The sequence below is a fragment of the Mustela nivalis genome (assembly GCF_964662115.1).
Source record: "Mustela nivalis genome assembly, chromosome: X".
Taxonomy (NCBI): domain Eukaryota; kingdom Metazoa; phylum Chordata; class Mammalia; order Carnivora; family Mustelidae; genus Mustela; species Mustela nivalis.
The window spans coordinates 30,256,489-30,278,452 of record NC_139040.1 but is presented as its reverse complement, the minus strand read 5'-3'; the positions used below and the strand labels follow the sequence as shown (position 1 = coordinate 30,278,452).

At 42.2% G+C, this 21,964-nt stretch overlaps 1 protein-coding gene across 2 annotated transcripts in view; it reads left to right on the top strand.

The window, feature by feature from the left end:
* DOCK11 (dedicator of cytokinesis 11) overlaps positions 1-21,964 on the top strand; it is a 189,459-nt gene that overhangs the window by 150,789 nt on the left and 16,706 nt on the right. For both annotated transcript variants that reach the window (XM_082716291.1, XM_082716290.1), the window contains 4 exons: positions 37-94; positions 10,271-10,377; positions 18,376-18,498; positions 21,466-21,579. In XM_082716291.1, the coding sequence (XP_082572417.1) occupies positions 37-94; positions 10,271-10,377; positions 18,376-18,498; positions 21,466-21,579 (402 nt within the window). The remainder of the gene's footprint in view (positions 1-36; positions 95-10,270; positions 10,378-18,375; positions 18,499-21,465; positions 21,580-21,964) is intronic.

Genomic DNA, 21,964 nt, shown 5'->3' with positions numbered 1-21,964 from the left:
ACGCAGGCTGACTGTTCTTTTTTTGTCCTCTTTCAGGCAGCAATGTGTTACGTCCACGTGGCAGCTTTGGTTGCAGAGTTTCTTCATCGAAAAAGTAAGATATTTCTGTTCTCAGACACAGTGGAGGATTTCCGCTAGCGCGCGAGTTTTCATGCTTGTAGCTTGTGACTAGGAATGTGATGTCATTGAGCTCCGAAAACTATGTTCACCGTTAGCCTCATTCCATGTTAAACAGAAGTTGTTATAAAAGAAAACTGGACTGCTCATTTTGCCTTCCATTAAGAGCACAAGAATAAGTTAAATAGTAACAGGGCCAGGCCTGATTCCCAATGTTTATTTTTCCAAGACTGTCTCCCTGGAAGACTGCCACCGATTAAATTCTTCTCAGGGCTCATGAGAAGCTCTGGTTAATAGAGATCCTCTGTTTTCCGCTCATCTGTCTCAGATTCACCAAAACCTGCCACAGATGATATCTCTGTAACTACCTTAGTGTACTGGTACTTTAGTATTAGAAGGGGTCAGCACATCAGCAAGATGGCCAAATAAGATATGCCTATGTTTGTATACAACCCCCCCCCCCAACAATGTGGCATCTGTCCATGGACAAAAGTGCCTCTGGGAGCTGCGGAATCCAGCAGTGTGTGCCAAGGGACCTGGGGAGGAATCTCACCCACCCGAGCTTTAGGCAACAAACAGATGAACCTTGGTCCCCTAGTGGGCCCCTTCCCCTCCCAGCTGCGGTCTGAGAGCCCCTGGAGAACGCTGCCTTAGACAGTTGTCCACAGATTAGAGAGGATGGTCCTTGGTACATGTCCAGGGGTCCAGCTGAGAAGTTCTGGCATACTTTTGGAGCTAAATAGATACAAGTTCAGATGCCTTGGGGCGGCTCAGAACAGTTTGACTTGACTCATGTCCCACCTTCTTTAAGGTGGCTTGGCTTAGTGCCAAGAGAGACCTCCTTGCACATGATTTCTTCGGTGGGAAAAAGTGAGAGCCTATGAGTGAGCACCTGGCTTCCCCAGCAGTACAGGACCCACCAAAGAGGCCCATTTCTCTCTCACCCTGCCGGAGTCCTGGCTCATGAGCCGCATGACTGGGGGTGGGAAAAGGGAGGGAGTGTCCAGGTAGGATTCCTAGATGGCTTTTAAAAGACAGGAATCCAAAACAAACAAACAAACAAAAAAGACAGGAATCCTACTGGCTGCATTGCAGGCTCTATCCGGAAGCCCGCCAGCAAGGCACGAGGGACACTTAGCTCATGGATCCCCCCCCCCCGCCATTGCCCCATCTAGCCCCTAGCCCACAGGTACTCACCACGCCTTGCACATCTAAACCACACGCTCCTTTATCCTCTAGCTGGGTCCCTGGGCATTCTCCTGATAGGTGATGAGAGCCAGCTTTTTCAGATGACCAGAAAGCCATCCAGAATCTGTGGGCCCCTTGGGGACCATGGACTTAAGCTTCAACACCAGCCTTGAGAGAGCAAAAGGGAGCTGTTAGCACCCGGCCTGGTGTGTCGCATGAGGGAGAGAAGGCATACAAGCTTCAGAAATCTGCCACAAAGGGGAGCAAGGAGTGTGAAGCCAGGCTATCCATATTAAGGCGGGGAAGGCCCCATGGAAGTTAATTCTCTCCCAGAGTCGGCCAGTAAAGGTGGTTGGAGATGACTGCTACTTCAGATGCAAGACTTGAGAGAACAGGAAAAACAAAGGAAACATGACACCAACAAAGGATCCCAACAATCTTCCAGTGACCCGTGTCAAAGACTTGGAGCTCTGCAGTTTACCTCCTCAAGAATTCAAAATAGCCGTGTTAAGGAAGCTTAATAAGGAAGCTACAATAAAACTGAAAGACAACTCAGTGATGTCAGGAAAACCATACGAGAACAAAACAAGAAGTTAAACAGAAATTTTGAAGGAAACACAAATTCTGGCATTGAAGAATACAACGAATGAAGTGAAGAATGCAACAGAGCATTGTCGGCAGAATGGATCAAGCAGAAGAACTAATCTGTGAAATAGAAACCAGGACCTTTGATGGGGCGCACGGGTGGCTCAGCTGGTTAGACATCCAACTCTTGGCATAGGCTCTGGTCATGATCTCAGGCGCCATGCTCAGTAGGTTGTTTGCTTGAGATTCTCTCTCCTTCTGCCTCTGCCCCTCTACCCTAAAATAAATAAATAGATCTTTTAAAAAAACAAGAGAAGAAGAAGCCAAGACCTTTAAAATGATCTCATCAGAGAAGAACAAAGGACAAAAGAATGAGAAAGAGTGAAGAAGCTTATGTGGGTGATCTTCGGGACAGCATCAGAGGAAACAATCTGTGAATTATTAGAGTCTGAGAAAGAGACAGAAAGCTTTTATTTCAAGAAATATTGGCCGAGAATGTCCCAAGTCTAGAGAGAGATTTGGACACCCATGTTCACGAGGTTTATAGATCCTCAAAAAACTCAGAGAGCTTCTCTAAAGACGTGTTTATAGTAAAACTGTCAAAAGACAAGGAATCCATGGGGCTCCTGGGTGGCTCAGTTGGTTAAGCATCTGCCTTCTGCTCAGGTCACGATCCCGGGGTCCTGGGATTGAGCTCCACATTGGGCTCCCTGCTTGGTGGGAAGCCTGCTTCTCCCTCTCCCACTCACCTGCTTGTGTTCCTCTCTCGCTGTCTCTTGCTGTCTCTCACTGTGTGTCAAATAAATAAATAATTTTTTTTTAAAAAAAGACAAGTAATCCTAACGTAGCAAGAGAAAGTAAGTTTGTAACTTACAAGGGAACCCCCCTAAGTCTATCAGTGGATTTTGCAGCAGAACCTTACAGGCAAGGAGAGAGTGGGGTGATCTACTCAGAGCACTGAAAGAATAAAACTGCCAATCAAGAGTACTCTTTCCAGCAAAGTTGTCCTTCAGAAATGATGGACGGATGAAGATATTCCCAGGCAAACAAAAGCTGAACAAGTTATCAGAAGTGCCTTGCAAGAAGTGCTGGAATGAAAAGATGCTAATTAGTGACATGAAAACATATGAAACAGGTTCGAATGAATGGGTAAAGATGGGGCACATATACATAATAGAATGTTATTCAGCCACAAGAAGAAGGAAATCCTGCCAATTCGGGTAATACGAATGGACCTTGAAGGTGCTCTGCAAAGTGAAATGAGTCAGAAAGAGAAAGACAAACACCGTATGATCTTACTTTCGCGTAGCATCTAAAAAGTTGAATTCACAGAAGCAGAGAGTGAAATGGTAGTTGCAAGAGGCTGCGGGTGGGGGTGGGAGAGTGGATCTTAAATATTCTCATCTCCCCCCAAATGGTAAGTACATGTGGTGTTAACACCGCTGTGGTAATCGTTTTGCAATATACACCTGTGAAATCAACACACACACCTTAAACTTACACAGTGTTAGGTATCAATTAAGTCAGTAAAGCTGGAGGGGAGGTCGGGAGTGGGGCAGGCAAAACAGAAAGGGAGTCAGTGGTCTTGAAGGGCTTCAGGATCCAGCAGGTCTAATTCAAGACTCTGCCTGAAAGTTTCCCTTTCCAGAAACGATATTGCTGGCTACTACTGTAGAAACTACTCGAGCTAGGTTTAAAAATTGACCAGGTACGGATATTGCAAAGAAACCTTCCACTATCTATCATAATGGCCAAGCTACTTCCTCTAAGGTAGTTGAATGAGTAGCATGAGGGTAAAATGAAACCATCTTGTGGGAGTCCTATCACTCTGCCTTGGTCTGTGAGAACACAGCCATGTTTATTTTGTTTTTTTAACTCCAGGATTCCTACAGTTAACTACATGGCTTTCATTTTACATCTAAGGCTCAGTGTTTGATTGCCTCATATAATACCACCTGTGTGGGGAGAACCTCTTTCTTTCTTTTTAAGATTTTATTTATTTGTCAGGGAGAGACGGAGAGCACGAGCAGGATAAGGGGCAGAGAGAGAAGCAGATTCCCCGCTGAGCAAAGAGCCCAAGGTGGGTCTCAATCCCAGGACCCTGGGATCATGACCTGAGCCGAAGGCAGACGCTTACCCAACTGAGCCACCCCGACGTCCAGGAAGAACCTCTCTCTAAAATGAGTTTTCCCAAGCATGGTGTCATTTTAAATGAACACTTTCTGTCTGATACCAAAATATTTTTTTAACAGTCCATGTGTTTGAAATTGGCATACTCTGGTTTTCTCCTTTTTTAGTACATAGGTGGTTTTAAAATGGAAAAATCTTACTTATCAAAAGAAGGCCCTGTTTCAGGGGTTTTTTTTTTCCTACATCCCTGTTCTGCCCATGAAATTACAGCCAAAATAAATACTGAACTTGTACACCTGTAATTCCAAATAAACTGGTAGAAGAACTCTAAACACACTAATACATTCTTAGGTGTGTTTTTCAGATAAGTGAGGTTAATATTACCTCCTCTTTTTATTAGAGAAATCACAATAAGAGTTTTATGTCTACTGAAAATGGTTAGAAATATTAAAATATTTCCCTAGAATTTGTTTCCACAAGTCCAAAGACCCTACAGTCACGCAGAAATCAAGGATTATTCCTCTCCATTATCATTCCTTAATCTTTAACACTATAAGACTGGACAAAATAGTAAGTAAAAAAAAAAAGAAAGAAAGAAATATCACTGTGGTTTTTTGGACATTGGCTTGAGGCTGCTAGCCTGAACACCAAATCATGTGGCACATTTCATTAAGTGTAAATGGTGCTTAAAAACATTTTTTTTAAATTTGAGTATAGTTGACACACAATGTCAAACTAGTTTCAGGTGTACAGCATAGTGATTTAACCCTCTGCGTTATGGTATGGTCACCACGAGTCCCATCTGTCCCCATACAACGCCATTACAATACCCTTGGCTATATTCCCCATGCTGTGCCTTTTATTCCTGTGACTTATTCATTCCATAACTGGGAACCTGTATCTCCCATGCCCCTTCACCTACTTTTGCCCACCCCCCATTTAAATATTTACTTCATAATCCCTTTGAGGTTTTTTAGCTTACCCTTCTTAGAACTCAAGTGGCCCCTCTCCAAATAGGGAAAGATGTTTAGCATTTTAAAGAAAACATAATGTTAAATTGAGGAGTTTACATTCTTATTTATTTATAGCTGCCATCTATTTTTAGACTTGGAAAATCCTACTTGTTAAACTAGCAAAGCTTATTCCAAAATGGGGACAGAGTTGTAAAATCCTCAGGGCTCCCCCTTACCCTTGGCTCTGGTCATTCCAATGATCCAGAACACCCTCTTTTGGTGATTAGCTGATTAAACTATGCAGTTACAGTAATGTGGACTGCTAAAACACATTGTGAAAACACATTTTGAAACTTAATCCATTAACCTGTTACCTGGTTTGAGAACTTCAGGATCTAGTTAAGAGCTGGGTATTTACTGGGCAAATAAAAACACAGCTGAGTGCAGAACTAAGGAAAAAAAAGTTTTATTAACACTTAAAGACACTTAGTTCAAAAATATAGTTGAGCAATTCTACAACCTTTTGTTTTCTACTGTTAAGTGTCCTTTGATGATGAAAACAAAAGGGAAGGAGAGTTAGAATGTATTTTAAATCTTTTTTTTTTCTTTTAAAAATTACAAGTACACTGAGAGGCAGGCAGAGAGAGAGAAGGAAGCAGGCTCCCTGCTGAGCAGAGCCGAAGGCAGCGGCTTAACCCACTGAGCCACCCAGGCGCCCCTGTATTTTAAATCTTTGACACATCCAAGTGTCTGGGTGGCTCAGTTGGTTAATCATCTGCCTTTGGCTTGGGTCCTGATCTCAGGGTTCTGAGATGGAGTCTAGCTATCATCGGGTCCCTGCTCGGTAGGGAATCTGCTTCTCCTTACCTTGCTCCCCCTGCTTGTGCTCTCTCTCTGCCAAATAAATAAAGTGTTTTTTTTTAAATAACAATCTTTGAAATACCGATTGCAAAAATTTTGTTTTCTCCTCCTATGCCATTTCTCTTGAAGTCATTATAAAGCACTTCTAATCAAGATGAAATGAAATGCTACTGACCAGCTCACATATTGGTGACAGATGTTCTCCTGTTTGGAGTTTTGAAGGAAAAAAAACAACCTAATTTGTCCCATTGGGTGGTTTCCTAAGCAAGCAAAGGCTTGGCCCCTTCCTCCCTGGGGCTGATATCAGAAGACCAGCAACGGCCATTTCTAGATTTTTTTGTGTGTGTGTTTCAGGCCCTGAACCAGAAGGGAAAGGGGAAGGAGATGTGTGTTTCTCCCTGTCACCCCCACCCCACTTCTCTCAGTCAGCCAAAGCTCTTGCTGTTCCTACCAGAGAGACCTTAAGGATTATGGTTCTCTTCCTTTTACCTAAGTTACCTCTAAGTGGTGATGATTACTGGCTGTCGGTTACTCTCACCCCCACGGATAGAAAAGAAAACCAGGTCTAAATGTCCCCATTTCCATTTTATCTGAGAACCCCCAACTATTCTAGATCTCCTTCTTTTAAGCTAGACCTCATGTACCTCTCCCTCTTCTCTTCCCGAGGGCAGGCACAAATGCCCCCCCCCAACCCCGTGGATGGGAGGTGGGGGAGATAAGAGTCCAGTCTCTGCATTCTTCTACCACCACTTGGCATCCAAGGTTCGACAAAGCTGCTGTCCTAGAGGGCTCCCCCAGCAACCCAGAAAAAGGAATTTCCTTTCCCATAGAATCTGTTCTTTTCATTCCTTATAGGGTAATGTTGCTCCCTTTCTCAGGTCTTCCTACCCTGAATTTGGTAGCTTAAGTCCTGTAGGCTTTTTATTTCCTGATTCCTTGCCAATCACAGCCTTTCCCCTCTTTTGCCCTCCTTTCAAGACTTTCACCCTCTTCTCCTTCTTCTGACCAGCAGTCTTCCTTTATCAAGGGTTCGACTGCTTCCCCATCCTCCAAACTCCTCCCCACTTTTTTTTTTTTACCACCACCCCCACCCCGATCACTTGTGCTCAGGGTAGTGGTCTGTCCCTGGGCAGTTTGCATCTTGCTTTCCCTGGGACAGCAGTCAGGAATAGAGCATTGATAGCTGTGAAGGGCAAGGTCAGGAACCCAGGTCGTATGCCCCGGAAGATCCATCGAGGACTCTGGAAAATCACCTTCTGCAATGCTACACGGAGCTGCGTGAGGTTCCTGAAGTACACGCCTCCCTCTGTTGGGGTGTAGACACAGGTCACTTCTAGATTCAGCAACTCCCTTCATCTGAAAATCTTAACAGCATTTTAAAGACCCTCACAACCAAAAGGGTCCTCTGATCACTGGACAGTTTGGTGGGTGCCAATAACTTAAGGAAACAAGGGGATATCGTCTCCTCTGGGTAGAGTTATGTCAGGCATAGGAGTGAAGCTAAACACACTTAGTCTGATAGTGAACTCGGAGGCTAGCAATCCGTAACAGCCGTCTTGTCACCAGATGCAGCAGACCACGAGCTCCAAAGTGGGTGTTGACCTGTCAGTTTCTGGGGAAAAAAAAAACAGCCCATAATTTGCCCTCTTCCTACTTACAACTTATACCGGGAGACTCTCTCCCACGATGCTTTAGCCTCATCAGATCTCTGGTATAGGAGCGAGCCTTCTTTTGTCCTCCCCTAAATCGCAGCATTCTAGAAGAATCCTAGATTTGGGAATCCCTTAATAAATTTTAGCTCAGACAGGAGTTTTTGTTTGTTTGTTTGTTGTTTTTTTTTTATAAAGATTTTATTTACTTATTAGAGAGATAGAGACCACAAGTAGGCAGAGCAGCAGGCAGAGGAAGAGGGAGAAGCAGGCTCTCTGCTGAGCAGGGAGCCTGATGTGGGGCTTGATCCCAGGACTCTCGGATCATGACCTGAGCCGAAGGCAGTGGCTTAACCCACTGAGCCACCCAGGCACCCCCCAGACAGGAGTTTTTTCCCTGCCTACGGACCTAGCGGCCAGAGACCTTCAGGGACTGATGCTTTTTTCTCTGACAAGGACTACACTGTATTGCTTCGCTCAATTTTGGGGGCCCTCTTCCATCCCACCTGGCTCTTGACTTCACTGAGGTGCTCAAACGGACGTTTTCTCAATCTCAAAACATTCTCCTGATGCACTACCTGAAGAATGGCTGAATCAGACCTGTTACTGGTCCCCAGCAAGATAAGGGGTATTATCCTGAATGTAAATCAGCTATGTGACTGAGCATAATTAATTCAGGGGACATTTTTCCCCCCATAGACTTTGTCGAAGAAGGAAATGATGTATTGATTCATGTTCTGGTGCAGCTTCCTTATCTTATTGTGGTCCAGCACTTGGAATAGAACACTCTAGAAGTCTATGACAGACCATTTTAGGCACGGTTATCTTTAGAAACGAAATGTGTCATGCCCTATCTTAAGTGTCTTTTATTACCTGATTTCTTTGAAAAAAAAAATGGCCCTAAAGTCCATTGGGTCCAAGTAAATCTCATTGTCATTTCCTTCCCTCTCAGAAATTCACTGATTGCCCCCAATGTGTTTCTCCATTCTTGAAAAAGGACTTCAGAATAGCCCCATCTTTCCTCACCCAAACCCCGTCTGTCTGTCTGTCTGTCTGTCTGTCTCTCTCTCTCAGAAGCATGGTGCTTCCTTGATAACTCATGCTCCAGCAAGCATCTTACCAGGCAGTGTATGTCTAGTTAGCTTTCATGTAGACAGGAGGAGTTGGCAAAATCCAAGCCTCGATACATGACCTTTTTTCTTTAAACCATAATTCTGAGAAATCTCCGAAATATAAAGTCCAACTCTCTTAAATCTTCCTTCTGTTTTCCCCAACCTCTAACCTTGGGGAGCTTTCCCGGGCTTCTGCCATGAGTAGATCATGCTTTCTAAACATCACTATTCCAGAGGTTCTAGAACAATAGATTGCCAACAATTTTTATTCCCTCGCGACCAGCCGATTTTCACCCACTAGCAGATTCTTTTATAAGGAGGCTGGATTTTCTGTAACTCTTAAATTCCAGCCCACCTACGGAAAGGTAAGTAAAAACAGGAGTTGTTGGGACACGTTCCCCTCTCCAGAATGTGGCTGGCACCCACGTGGTCTGCCCTCTGTACCTACACTCTTCACTTGACAGGAACCACTTGGTCCACAGTCCTACAGCAGCTGTCCTCAGCTTGAGCTCACTTGCTGCTTCTCCGAGGTCCAGCTGTAGCTTCACTCACTGTATCGGCTGGCAACAATTGTCCTATCTTGGAAAAACCCATTTATTGGTAGCTTTGCATTCAGCACTCCTTACATGCTAGGTTCTGTTCTAAACCCTTTGCGTTTCCTTGAATTCTCGCAAAGTCGCTGTTATCTCTGTGTTACAGCTGATGAAACTTTTTACAGTTCTAGGGAGATGAGCAGGGCTCGAGTCACACAATTAGTGCTAGACCTGAAGATATCAGACTCTGAAAGCTCTGATTCTCCCAGGGTCTGCTCCTTTTCTCCAAGGTTGATGCTTTAGCCCTGTTGTATGTTTTCTCTTTCTGCCTCTCTTACAAGTCCTGGGCTAGGCTTCCCCCAATGACCCACTTCCTTTCCCAATTCTACAGTGAGATCAGGAGCTAGAAATGGTTACAAAAATTCATTCTCTGGTTACCTGAAAAGTACATGGCCTCCTTGATTAGGTGACAATCCAGAAACATACAGGATCAAAGTGTTAGATGACACTTGGGAAACAGGGACTCTACTAGCCCTTGAAGATGAGGCAGAGTCCCAGAAGGAAACTTACTTGTTGGTAACCTGAGCTCGCTTTTTGGGGGAAAAGACCAGTAAAATGTGTAGTAGATGGGAACCATTTGTAAAATTCTTTACAGACTGAAAATCGCACTTAGGACTTTGATTGGTACGAAAATATCCACATTCGTTTTTAAAGGTAACCAGTCCCTGTAAGGCTGTTATTTACAAAATGTTTTTTTTTTTTTTCCCCATGGATGGGACTGGAGGAGATTATGCTGAATGAAATAAGTCAAGCAGAGAAAGTCAATTATCGTATGGTTTCACTTACTTGTGGAACATAAGGAGTAACATGGAGGACATTAGGAGAAGGAAAGGAAAAGTGAATTGGGGGAAATTGGAGGGGGAGACGAACCACGAGAGACTGTGGACTCTGAGAAACAAACTGAGGGTTTTGGAGGGGGGAGGGATGGCTGAACCTGGTGGTGGGTATTAAGGAGGGCACGTATTGCATGGAGCACTGGGTTTGGTACATAAGCAATGAGCCTTGGAACACTGAAAAAAAAATTAAAAAAAAACGCTTTTTAAAAAAAAATAAATTCCTTTCACTGCTTTCTGTTCATACAGAATTATTCCCTAATGGATGTTCAGCCTTCAAGAAAATTACTCCCAATATAGACGAAGAAGGAGCCATGAAAGAAGATGCTGGAATGATGGATGTCCATTATAGTGAAGTAAGATTCCAGGGCCTCCAATGCCAGTTATAGGAATTTAACTTCTTGAAATTTATATTAAAAAATTATTACAGCTAACTTAATTTGGAAGGGAACTGAGGACTGATGAACTGTAAACATGAAACCTTCCCAGGGCCAAGATGTCCCTATTTGGAATATGGAGCCGTGACTCTGGAACGGATCCTATCGTCTGGCTTCAGAGAGGCAATATTTATCATCTTCAAACTGCCATCCCAGTAACCAGATCAGAGTCAACATACTTTGGAAAAAACCTCCTTTAAAAAAATATAGCTCACAATGTAGCCACTCAGCAGAGTATGCCTAAGAGTCTGTTTAAACATGGAAGATTTCTGCTGTAAATTTCATATGGCTACCAGACGGCTTCGGTTGTCAGTCAACAAACATTTATTGGCTTATGAGCAAGGCCCTGGACCTGATGATGTAGGTGCTATAAAATAATCAGCCAGGGCCAAACCCTCACTGACCTCCGGTGCCTACCTGAATGGCTAATGCACCTACACAGAATGGGGGTGGGGTGGGGAGCAGGACCGTACCATTTGAATGATACACACAGTGTGTTCCACGTAAAGTCAAAGGTGAGTGAGGTGCCTTTGAGCTGAGGTAGAACAGTGAGCTGTGATTAGAGAGGGGTGAAGAAAGAGGACACCACCAAAGTGGTCTACAAGGTGGGAAGGTATGAGGCTTTGGGGCAGTAGAATGGATCCTTTTGGCTAAACCCGGTTGGGTTCACATCGAGAAGAGAAGTAGTTGAAGTGATATTTTTGAGAAACTGGGTGTTTGGGCTTTATTCAGGAGAATGTTGAATTACTCTCAGACAATGAGGACAGAACAATGGCGGGATGAAAGCAAGGAAGTGGAGGGTGTCATTTGGCAATAATGTGGGAGACGTGTTGAAGATAGAGGCTAGAGAGAGGGCTGCCCAGGAGTCTAGATGTGAGGCAGTCAGGGCCGAAACCCACCTGCTGGCTGAGTCGGGATGCACTGTGAAGATAGGAGGAAGGCCTGCTAGGAGGAGAACCGGAAGGGGAAGAATCAAAGGTAGTCCTGAGCTTTTGGGTTTGACTGTTCCAGAAAAACTACAGGTGGGTGATTTTCCAGGGAAGATGATGAATTCCATCTTTGATATATGTTGAATTTGGAGTAGGAGTGTTATCACGACAGAAGTAACCATCAGGCTTCTAGGAGTTTAGAACCAAATCTGAGGAAAGAGATCAGGGTCAGAGAGCTACATCTGGAAGTCATCTGTTGAAAACCAAAGCAGAGCAAGGATGGGAGGTCACAGAGCCAGTGAAAACCAGAGAACCAAAGACTGAAACACAAAGAAGTTTGCAGAGTGGGAAGATGAAAAAATTAACAAAACCAGAAATTTAAGGAGTTGTAGTCCCATAGAAACACATTTTTGAGAGTTGTATTAAGAAACATCAGCAATCAGATTGAAGTGACAGAGATATACTTTATTATACTGAATGAATTGTTTTGTTTTGTTTTTAAATACAAGACAATCTCAAGTTAGCTGTAGTTCATGTAGCTAAAATGACATGTTTAGAAGCTTTAACTATTTCTATATGGGTCTCTTGCCTCATCAGTAACATAAGGACAATACCATCCTGGTCAATTCAAAATAAATGTAAAGCTCTCTGTAGCTCATTAGGCACTACAGAAGTGTCAGGCTTCGTGGCTGACGTACTTGACAGTGATGTTACACTTTACTCTAGAACCTAGAAGGGTAGATATTTACAACATGTTTGCTAAGTCGATTATAACAGATACTCTAGAAACTTGCATTTTAATTCCAGCTCAGTGCTTGACTGTGAAGCCTTGGGGAAGTTAATTCACATTTTGGGGGGGCAGGGGGTCTTAGTTAGACTTAAATGATTTCCCAGAGACCTCCAGTTCTTATGGGCTGACAGTGGAAGAACTCAGGGGAGTTATGGAAGATAAATGGTTGAGCCCAACTAAAGTTACATTCTCGTCTTCCAAATAACATCTTCAGTTTATTCACAGAAATAGCCTTGAGCCTGAGTCAGATACCTTCAAAGAGAATGGCAACATTTCCTATTAGTCAAGAACTATAATCTGTTTTCTATGTAAACACATTTGCTGGGAACTCTCGTGTGTTCTCAGTAATAATTTATACATTTTATTTGATGTATACAGATAGAATCATGTTCAGAAAAGCCTTTGTATGTTGCAGCTTGTGGAAGAAGGCTTCCTCATGCTCGAGCCAAAGGAAAAATAACTGACACTGATTTATGAGCTTTATTGAAATGCAAAGTACAAATGGTTGTCTATATAGTGCCTGTATTTACATACGTGAAAAACCAATACTAATGAAATTTAATTTGTTTCTAAAACTGCATGTCTGACCTTTGATTTGGAATAGGTTTTTTTTTTTAAAGATTTTATTATTTGTCAGGAAGAGAAAGAGAAAGAGCACAAGAGGGGCAGAGGGAGAGGGAGAAGCAGGCTCCTTGCTCAGCAAGGAGCCCAATGTAGGACTTGATCCCAGGGCTCTGGGATCTTGACTTGAGCTGAAGGCAGATCCTTAACCAACTGAGCCACCCAGGCATCCCATGATTTGGGATGTAATTGGCACATTCCTAAGCAAACAGTTTGATGAATTTTGATAGTTGTATATATCCATGTGACTTATCAGCAGAAACAAAAAAATAGAACATATCCATTCTTTTTTTTTAAAGATTTTATTTATTTATTTGACAGAGAGAGTGAGCACAGGCAGATAGAGTGGCATGCAGAGGCAGAGGGAGAAGCAGGCTCCCTGCTGAGCAAGGAGCCCCATGTGGGACTCGATCCCAGGAGGCCGGGATCATGACCTGAGCTGAAGGCAGCTGCTTAACCAACTGAGCCACCCAGGCATCCTGAACATATCCATTCTTGCATAAAGTTCTCTTACGCCCATCTCCTGTCAGTCTCCTCTCCCTACCACCTAATTTCTATCACCATAGATTAATTTCGCCCACATCAGTGTCATAAAAATGGACTCTTTCATTCCATTCAATAAATACCCTTCTGCATCTGGCTTCTTTTGCTTAATCTGATGTTTTTGAGATACATCGATGTTGCTAAGTATATCAAAAGTTTGTTCTTGGGGCACCTGGGTGGCTCAGTGGGTTAAGCCTCTGCCTTCGGCTCAGGTCATGATCTCAGGGTCCTGGGATCAAGCCCCGCATCGGACTCTCTGCTCAGCAGGAAGCCTGCTTCCCCCTCTCTCTCTGCCTGCCTTTCTGCCTACTTGTGATTTCTGTTTGTCAAATTTAAAAATTTTTTTTTAAAAAAGTTTGTTCTTTTTCATTACTACATAATATTCCATTGTATTGATAACTGATTTTTTTTCTCCTGAACCCATTCTCCTGTTGATGAATTTTAGATTATTTCTATTTCGGGGCTGTTATGAATAAGTCTGCTCTAAACATTCTTAATCTATGACCTTTTGTGGACTTATACTTTCATTATTCTTGGGTAAATACCTAGGAGTAAAATTGCTGGATCCTAGGGAAGTTGTGTATTTAATCTTATAAGAAATTGCCAAGAGTTTCTGAAAGTGGTTGGACAATTTTATACTTCCACCAGGAAAGGATGAGAGTTTCAGTTGCTCCCCATCCTCACCAACATCTGACGTGGCTAATCTTTCTTTTATTATTGCCATTCGAGTTGGTATCTCATTGAATTTTTAATTTATATTTTCCTTTTTTTTTTTAAAGTAGTCTCCATGCTGGGCATGGAGCCCAACGCAGGGCTTGAACTCAGGATCCTGAGATTTAAGACCTGAGCTAAAGTCAAGAGTTGGACCCTTAACCTCCTGAGCTACCCAGGCACCCCATTGTGAACCAAAAATATGCTCTGGTTTTAAGTTCTTTGTCAGATACATGTGCTGCAGATTTGTCTTTGATTTGTTTATTCATTTCTTAATTGAGTCTTTTATTGTGCCAAAAGTTTTGGTTTTGATGAAGTGCAACTTACCATTTTAGTGGTTTGTTCTTTTTATGTCTGGTCTGAGAAATCTTTGCTTACCTCAAGACTGCAAAGGTGTTGTCCTACCTTTTTTTTTTTTTTTTTTTCAGATTTTATTTTTAAGTCCTCTGTACACTCAACGTGGGGTTCAAACTCACAGCCCTGAGATCAAGAGCCATACGCTCCTCCGATGGAGCCAGCCAGGCACCCCCTTACCTTTTCTTCTATAAACTTTGTCTATACATGTTATATTTAGCTCTGTAATCTAGAATTCATTTTTGAGCCTGCAATCAGATAGAAGTCAAGGTTGAAGGCAGATATTTAGATGGTTCACACCATATGGGGGAAAATGAAAAAATTTCCTTTCGCCTGATTAAATTACTTTGGCACTTTGGTCAAATTTCAGTTCTTTAGGTATGTGCAGCCTATTTCTGGACTCCGTTCCATAGCACTGACCTGTTTGTCCATCTTGATATGAATATCACACCATCTTAATTGCTCTAAGTTGAGAAGTCTTGAAATCTGATAGTGTTAGCCCTCCAGCTTTTTTTTTTCCCCCAAGTCATTTTGGCTAGTCTGCATCCTTTGAATTTCCATATAAATTTCAGAATCCTCTTCTCTAATTTCCTCAAAATCGCCTGCTGGAAGTTTTGGGGGCATTTTGTTACAGTTATATATCAGTCCATGGAAAGCGATGTTTTGTGATTTTTCGGGACATAAGTCTTTTGCTGGATTTATTGGTAGATGATTGATGTTTTGCTGCCACTGTAAATAGTATTGCTTGATTTCGTTCTCAGTTTGTTGTTGCTAGTATCTATCCATTCGGTTGATTTTTGTATGTTCATCTTCCGATCTGCTGCCTCGCTAAATACGCGTATTTGTTTTAGGGGTTTGTGTATTCCCGAGGCTTTTCTGCCTATGCACTCATGTCATCTGCACACACAGGCGTTTTTACATTCACCAATCTAGATGCCTTTTCTCTCTTTGGGTTGCCTGGTTTCACTGGCTAGCACTGTCATCATGTCGAATTCAAGTGGTGAGAACAGACATTTTGACCCATTCTCAAACTTACACGAGAAGAGTGTTCAGCCTGTAGGTTTAGCCCAGGTGCCCTTTATCAGACTGAGGAAGGTTCCTTCTAGTTCTTGTTTGTTGAGCGTTCTTTTTTAATATCATGAAGGGATGTTGAGTTTTTCCCAATGCTTTTCCTGTATCTATTGCTGGAGGCACAGTTTTCTCTTATCTCCCGCTTTGTTCTGTCATTACAGTGAATTTTTTTCCCCATTGTAAGCCAGCTTTCCATTTCTGCGACTCACTAGTTTGTAAGAGATTTTTAATTCCCCCAAAGTCCTTCCTTCCCACAGTTGTTAGGAATTCTAATTTGGCTAATGAATCTTAATATACATTTTTTCAAGTAGCAGCATTCGATGCCACTATACTAATGACTGAGGAAACCAATATAAATAAAATATTGTTACTACTCTTGAAAACTCGCAGCCCGTTTGGAAAGTCAGACAAAGGTAATGGGTAAGGAGAGGGATATTTATCCACCCAGTGAATTCTCAGAGCAGGATAAAAGGTATCTAGTGTTGATTAGGAGAAGGATCCCAGAAGAGGTGATATCTAAGCAGTCTTAAAGGGGTTAACCCCTGGAATGGGAGTAAAGGGCGTAAGGCCCAGCATGGACAAAGGCACAGAGTGAGGGCCACACTGTGGTGCCCCAAACTTCTGGTAGCTCTTTGCTGTTGGAGCATAAAGTACAAGGCTGGGCACCATGAATGATGAGATTATAGAAGTGTTGGCTGGACTATTGCCAGCCTCATGTGCCAGATGAAAGATCTTGTCCTTTGCTCTGTGAATGAAGTGGCAGCCATCTTGAAATTCTAAGAAGGGGAGACGGACGTGGTCTGGTTTGCCTTTGGAATCAGAAGCCTACAGCAGATAGATTTATAAGTCGTCAGACTGGAGGCAGGAAGATCAGTGAGCAAGAAAATAATACAGTCCTGAATCTTAGCAGTGTGTGTGGAAGTAGAGAGGAAGGGTCAGATTTAAGAAACATTTAAGAAGTCAGACTGGCAGGGCACGTGGGTGGCTCAGTGGGTTAAAGCCTCTGCCTTTGGCTCAGGTCAAGATCCCAGGGTCCTGGGATCGAGCCCCACATTGGGCTCTCTGCTCAGCCTGAGGAGCCTGCTTCTTCCTCTCTCTCTGCCTACTTGTGATTTCTGTCTGTCCAATGAATAAATAAAATCTAAAAAAAAAAAATACTGGTAGAAGTTGGCAACGAGCTGACGAGAGGATGAGTGGAGAGAGAGAGCACACTGGGTCTCCAGGGCTGCCATAATGTACCCACATGTATCGTCTCACAGCTCTAGCATCTAGAAGGCTGAAATCAGGGTGTCAGAAGGGCCATGTTCCCCTCTGACACTCTGGGGACAATCTTTCCTCGCCTCTTCCTAGCTGGTCTCTGGCATTCCTCGACTCCAGACTCTGCCTCTGTAGTCACATGGGGTCCTCCTCCAAGTCTCTGTCTTGTTTGGGAGGATCCCAGCCATATTGGATTAAAGGCCCACCCTACTCCAGTGTGATTGTGCCATAATTAATTATATCCTCAGTAACCCTATTTCCGAATAAGGTCACATTCTGAGGTAACTGGGGGTTAGGACTTCAGCATCTCTTTTCAAGGGACACCCTTGAACCCATCCCAGGGGTGGAGTCAAAACAGACTCTTAAGTCTTCTAGCTAAGAGTTCATAGGGTGTTGCCCTTGGCTGAATAGGAAAAACACAAGTGAAAAAAACAGTTTAGGAAGAAGCTGAGTTCAGAATTGCCTAAAGGGTATACAGGAAGAGCCATTTTAGGGGCGCCTGGGTGGCTCAGTGGGTTAAGCCTCTGCCTTTGGCTCAGGTCATGATCTCAGGGTTCTGGGAGATCAAGCCCCGCATTGGGCTCTCTGCTCAGCAGTGAGCCTGCTTCCCCCTCTCTCTCTCTGCCTGCCTCTCTGCCTGCTTGTGATCTCTGTCTGTCAAATAAATAAAATTAAAATCTTAAAAAAAAATAAGAGCCATTTTAGCATTCAGTTTTGTAAATCTCAAGAGCATCTCATCTCTTGAAGAGAAAAACAAACTTGTTAAGACTTCTGGCTAGCGGGGGTAACGGGCTTCATCATCTCATTGTTGAGAACATGAGATGGTCATAAAATTATCTGTTGCAACTGTTATTTTCTGGCAAGGTCAGATATCTCTATCTTGAGCTATTATCTTCTCATCCTCCCCCAATTTTAGGGCCAACAGTCAGGAAGGAAGCATTCTTTACCAAAATCACTTCATTTTCATAAACACTCCTATCGCTCCCACAAGAGCTTGAAAGTTGTCAAATCTTCTTTTTTAAAAAAATTTAATTTAATTTAATTTATTTTCAGTGTTCTGAAATTCATTACCACACCCAGTGCTACATGCAATACGTGCCCCCCTTAATACCCACCACCAGGCTCACCCAACTCCCCACCCCCCCTCCAAAACCCTCAGTTTGTTTCTCAGAGTCCACAGTCTCTCAAATCTTCTCAAGACTCTGTTATATTATGTGTAAATACAGCTTCAGTATAAAAAAGAAACAACATTCAGAGGCTTAGTGGGATTTATCCCATCAGACCTTCATTCATTCTCCAGTTGGAACAAATAATGCATCCCCTTTTAAAGATACCCTTTCTTAGTGGGTAACACTTTTAAGTACAGTTAACATCTTTATTGTGTGAGTAAATGAAATAAATAGGTATGCTTCACTGTTGTCAGGGATTACTTTCATATTTTTGAGAAGGGTTTCCATTTCAAGTATTTGATTTAAAAGTATTTGATTTCAAGTATTTGATTTAAAAAGTAGAGTTGCATAAGCCCTGCTCCTTCGGTGCACGTTCTGTTTGTTCTGTGTGTACTTGAAATGGCTCAGAATTTATTTGCCCAGAACCCTCAAACCATCTCTAATTCCTGATTGCGTTTTGCTCTTAATGCAGGAAGTGTTGCTGGAATTGCTAGAACAGTGTGTGGATGGCTTATGGAAAGCAGAACGTTACGAAGTAATTTCTGAGATTTCCAAGTTGATCATTCCAATTTATGAGAAACGTCGTGAATTTGAGGTAGGTCATTTAAACTTGGGTATCATTGGCCTCAACTATGTTTTGGGGGAAAAAACAGTCATGTAGTTATGTCACTATCCCTCTACTATGCATCCTCCGAAAACTAGAAGGTTTGTTATGTTATGGCATTTGTATTTTATTATAGAATATAGATACTTAACTGTGTCGTTTTGAAGTATTTGTCTAATTTGAAAGTTCCTATCCTTCAAAACCCTGTGAAATCCTAAAATGAGAATCCGACTTTACATTCATAGAGATTTGCCGAAGGAAATTAAGGGCAAAACATGCAGAATATAAGTTTAAATTCCGATTATATAAGTGGTTCTTAAAACATTTTAATCCAGCAGTTTCCCCCCTTTCCCCTCAGGACGTAAAAAATTCAGTGTTGTCTTCACCAAACCTTCACTCAAAAAAGCTTCTGAATTTCCCTGTTGCCTGAGAAGAGGCATAAGCCTAGCCTATTCTTTTCAGTTCGATGGGGAGACTAAAGGTTCTGACAGCTGACCTGGGGGACGTAATTAAGACACTAGGAATAGTCCTACCATGAGGAGTTTTTCCAAATTAGCCTGCCAGCCAAAGCTGGTGATAAAGGCTAATTAATAAAGACTAGTGGTGGGGCACCTGGGTGGCTCAGTCGATTGAGCATCTGACTTTGGCTTGGGTCGTGATCTCAGGATCCTGGGATCGAGCCCCATGTCAGGCTCTCTGCTTGGTGGGGAGCCTGCTTCTCCCTCTTACTCTCCCTCTGAGCTCTCCCTTTCTCTCTCTTTCTCTCAAATAAAGAAATAAAATCTTTTTAAAAAGAAGAAAAGAAATGACATTGCTCCTTCCATCAAAGCATTACATCCTAAGAACCTTCGTAAAATGTCCGTAGTACCTACTTTCATACTAGCTTGAAGATAAGGCTACTAGAAACCCAGGGAGCATTTTGCTGCTTGGTCAACTAATAGGGAAGAAAAAAAAATATATCTTCTCTACACATGAAAGGAAATGATATTTTCTGTAGGGACACTACTCCCGTTTCCCTAGAGGCTTGTAAAGGTCTGTACAGAACCCCTGACATTCTACACGAGATATAGGCATTGTTTCTAGGACACCGGAATTTAATTTTTCTCTGTATATTTATGGGATGGGCTGAAAAGTGTCAAGAGATAGCAGCCATAAAGATAAGGAAAATTTCCCTCCAGTTGAGCTCAACTGTTTCTGTGCCCCCCTTTTCTGTTGAGGTGAAATTCACAGAACATGCAATTAACCATTTGAAATTGTACAGTTCAGGATCATCGAGTGCATCTGTGATGCTTGGAACCCAAGACCTCTCTCTAGTTTCCAAACATTCTCATGGTCCCAGAAAAACACCCCCTACCCACTAAGTAATCACTGTCCACCCCACCCGCCATTCCCTGGTAATCACTGATCTGCTTTCTGTCTCTCTCGGATTTGCCTATTCTGGATGTGTCATCAAAAGGGATTAATGAAGATGTGACCTTTTGTGTCTGGCTTCTTTCACTTACCATGATACTTAAAAGGTCATCCAAGTCGTAGTGTGGATCAGGACTTCATTCCTTTTTATGGCAGAATGATTTTCCATCGCATGGCTCTGCCACAGTTTGTTTATTTGTGTATCCTGTGGCAGACATTTGCGTTGTTTTCGCCTTTTGGCTATAAGAAACAGTTGCTGTTACAGACACTCGTTTCTGTGTGGCCATATGTGTTCATTAATCTTGAGCATATACCTAGGAATGGAATTGCCAGGTTTCATGAGATAATTCTTCGTTTAACCTTTTGAGTAACCACCAAACTGCTTTCCCTTTTACCTTCCCACCGGCGATGCATACATTCCGCATTCTGAACAACGCTTGTTACTTTGGGTTTTTCGTTAGAGCTGTGAAGCGGACATGAAATGTTATCCCATTGTGATATTTGGTTTGTATTTCCTTACGGCCAATGATTTTGAGCATCTTTTTATGTGCTTGTTAACCATTTGCATGTCTTCTTTGGAGAAATGTCTATTTAAGAACTTCGCCCACTTTTAAATTGGGTTGTTGGTCTTTTTGTGGTTGAGTTGTGAGGGTATATTTTTAAAAGATTTTTATTGAGAGAGAGAGAGCAGGAGTGCGAGTGGAGGGAGGGGGAGAAGCAGACTCCCCGCTGAGCTCGGAGCCTGACACAGGCTCAGGCTCAGGCTCAGGACCCTGAAGTCATGACCCCAGCGGAAATCAAGAGTTGGATGCCCAAACGACTGAGCCACCCAGGGGCCCCTGGGATTTCTTATATTTTCTGATAGTAAACCCTTACCAGATCTGTAACTGGCAAATATTCTTTTCCCATTCTATACGTTGTCTTTTTACATTCTTAATGTTCTTTGCACAACATGCTCCCTTTTTCTGGGTGTACAGATGAAAATATTCTTTGAAAACTTCTGTAAACTTGTGTAAACCCAGTCCTCACTGAGGCATATACTCATATATATATATATATATGTATATTTTATATATATATTTTTTATATATAAATATGTATTTATATATATTTATATACTCTTTATATATATACTTTATATATATACTTATTTTTATATCTGCATTTTTTATTTTAATTTAAAATTTTAAGATTTTTTTATTTATTTGAGAGAGAGAGCATGAGTGATGGGGAGGGGCAGAGGGCAGAAGGAGAAGCAGACTCCCTTCTGAGCGGGGAACCCAACACAGGACTCAATCCCATGACCCTGAGATCATGACCCTGAGATGCTTAAATGACTAAGCCACCCAGACGCCCCTCTGCCCTTAGACTTAACATGGTTGAAGAATTTTGTCTAATTGTGACAACGGGTCAGGGACCCCAACAAAACCATTTTGAACAGGAAATAGCATTGCTTCCCCAAACCTCCCCCTCCACCCCATGCATGTGTCTTAACCATTTAGTAAAGAGCCAAAAGACAAAGCTGATTTGTATATTCTCCTTTTTCAGAAACTTACTCAAGTTTATAGAACTCTTCATGGAGCTTACACAAAAGTTCTAGAGGTTATGCATACAAAAAAGAGACTTTTAGGGACTTTCTTCAGGGTTGCCTTTTATGGCCAAGTAAGTATACAGAAGTATGTTGTTTTTCTTTTTGAACATTCACCTTTGAATTACTAGATTGCTACAGCAGCAAGTACTGGTTCTTGGAGTCTGTCTAGGTAGAGGGCGGATCACAGCAGCCAGAAGCCTCTGTGAGTGTAAAGTTCACTTTGGTTTCCATATCTGAATCCATTAGTTCAGAGTACAACATGGAAGATTTGAATTTTTCCCTCGGTTTCAGTTTCTGCTGAACTTCTTAAAGTGTATATTTAATATCTATTATATTAATTATATATTATATAATATATAATTATATATAAATATTATGTATTCTATAAATATACAATAAACATATTAATGTTGAGTATTAATAAATAAATATATATAAATATGTATTCATTATATT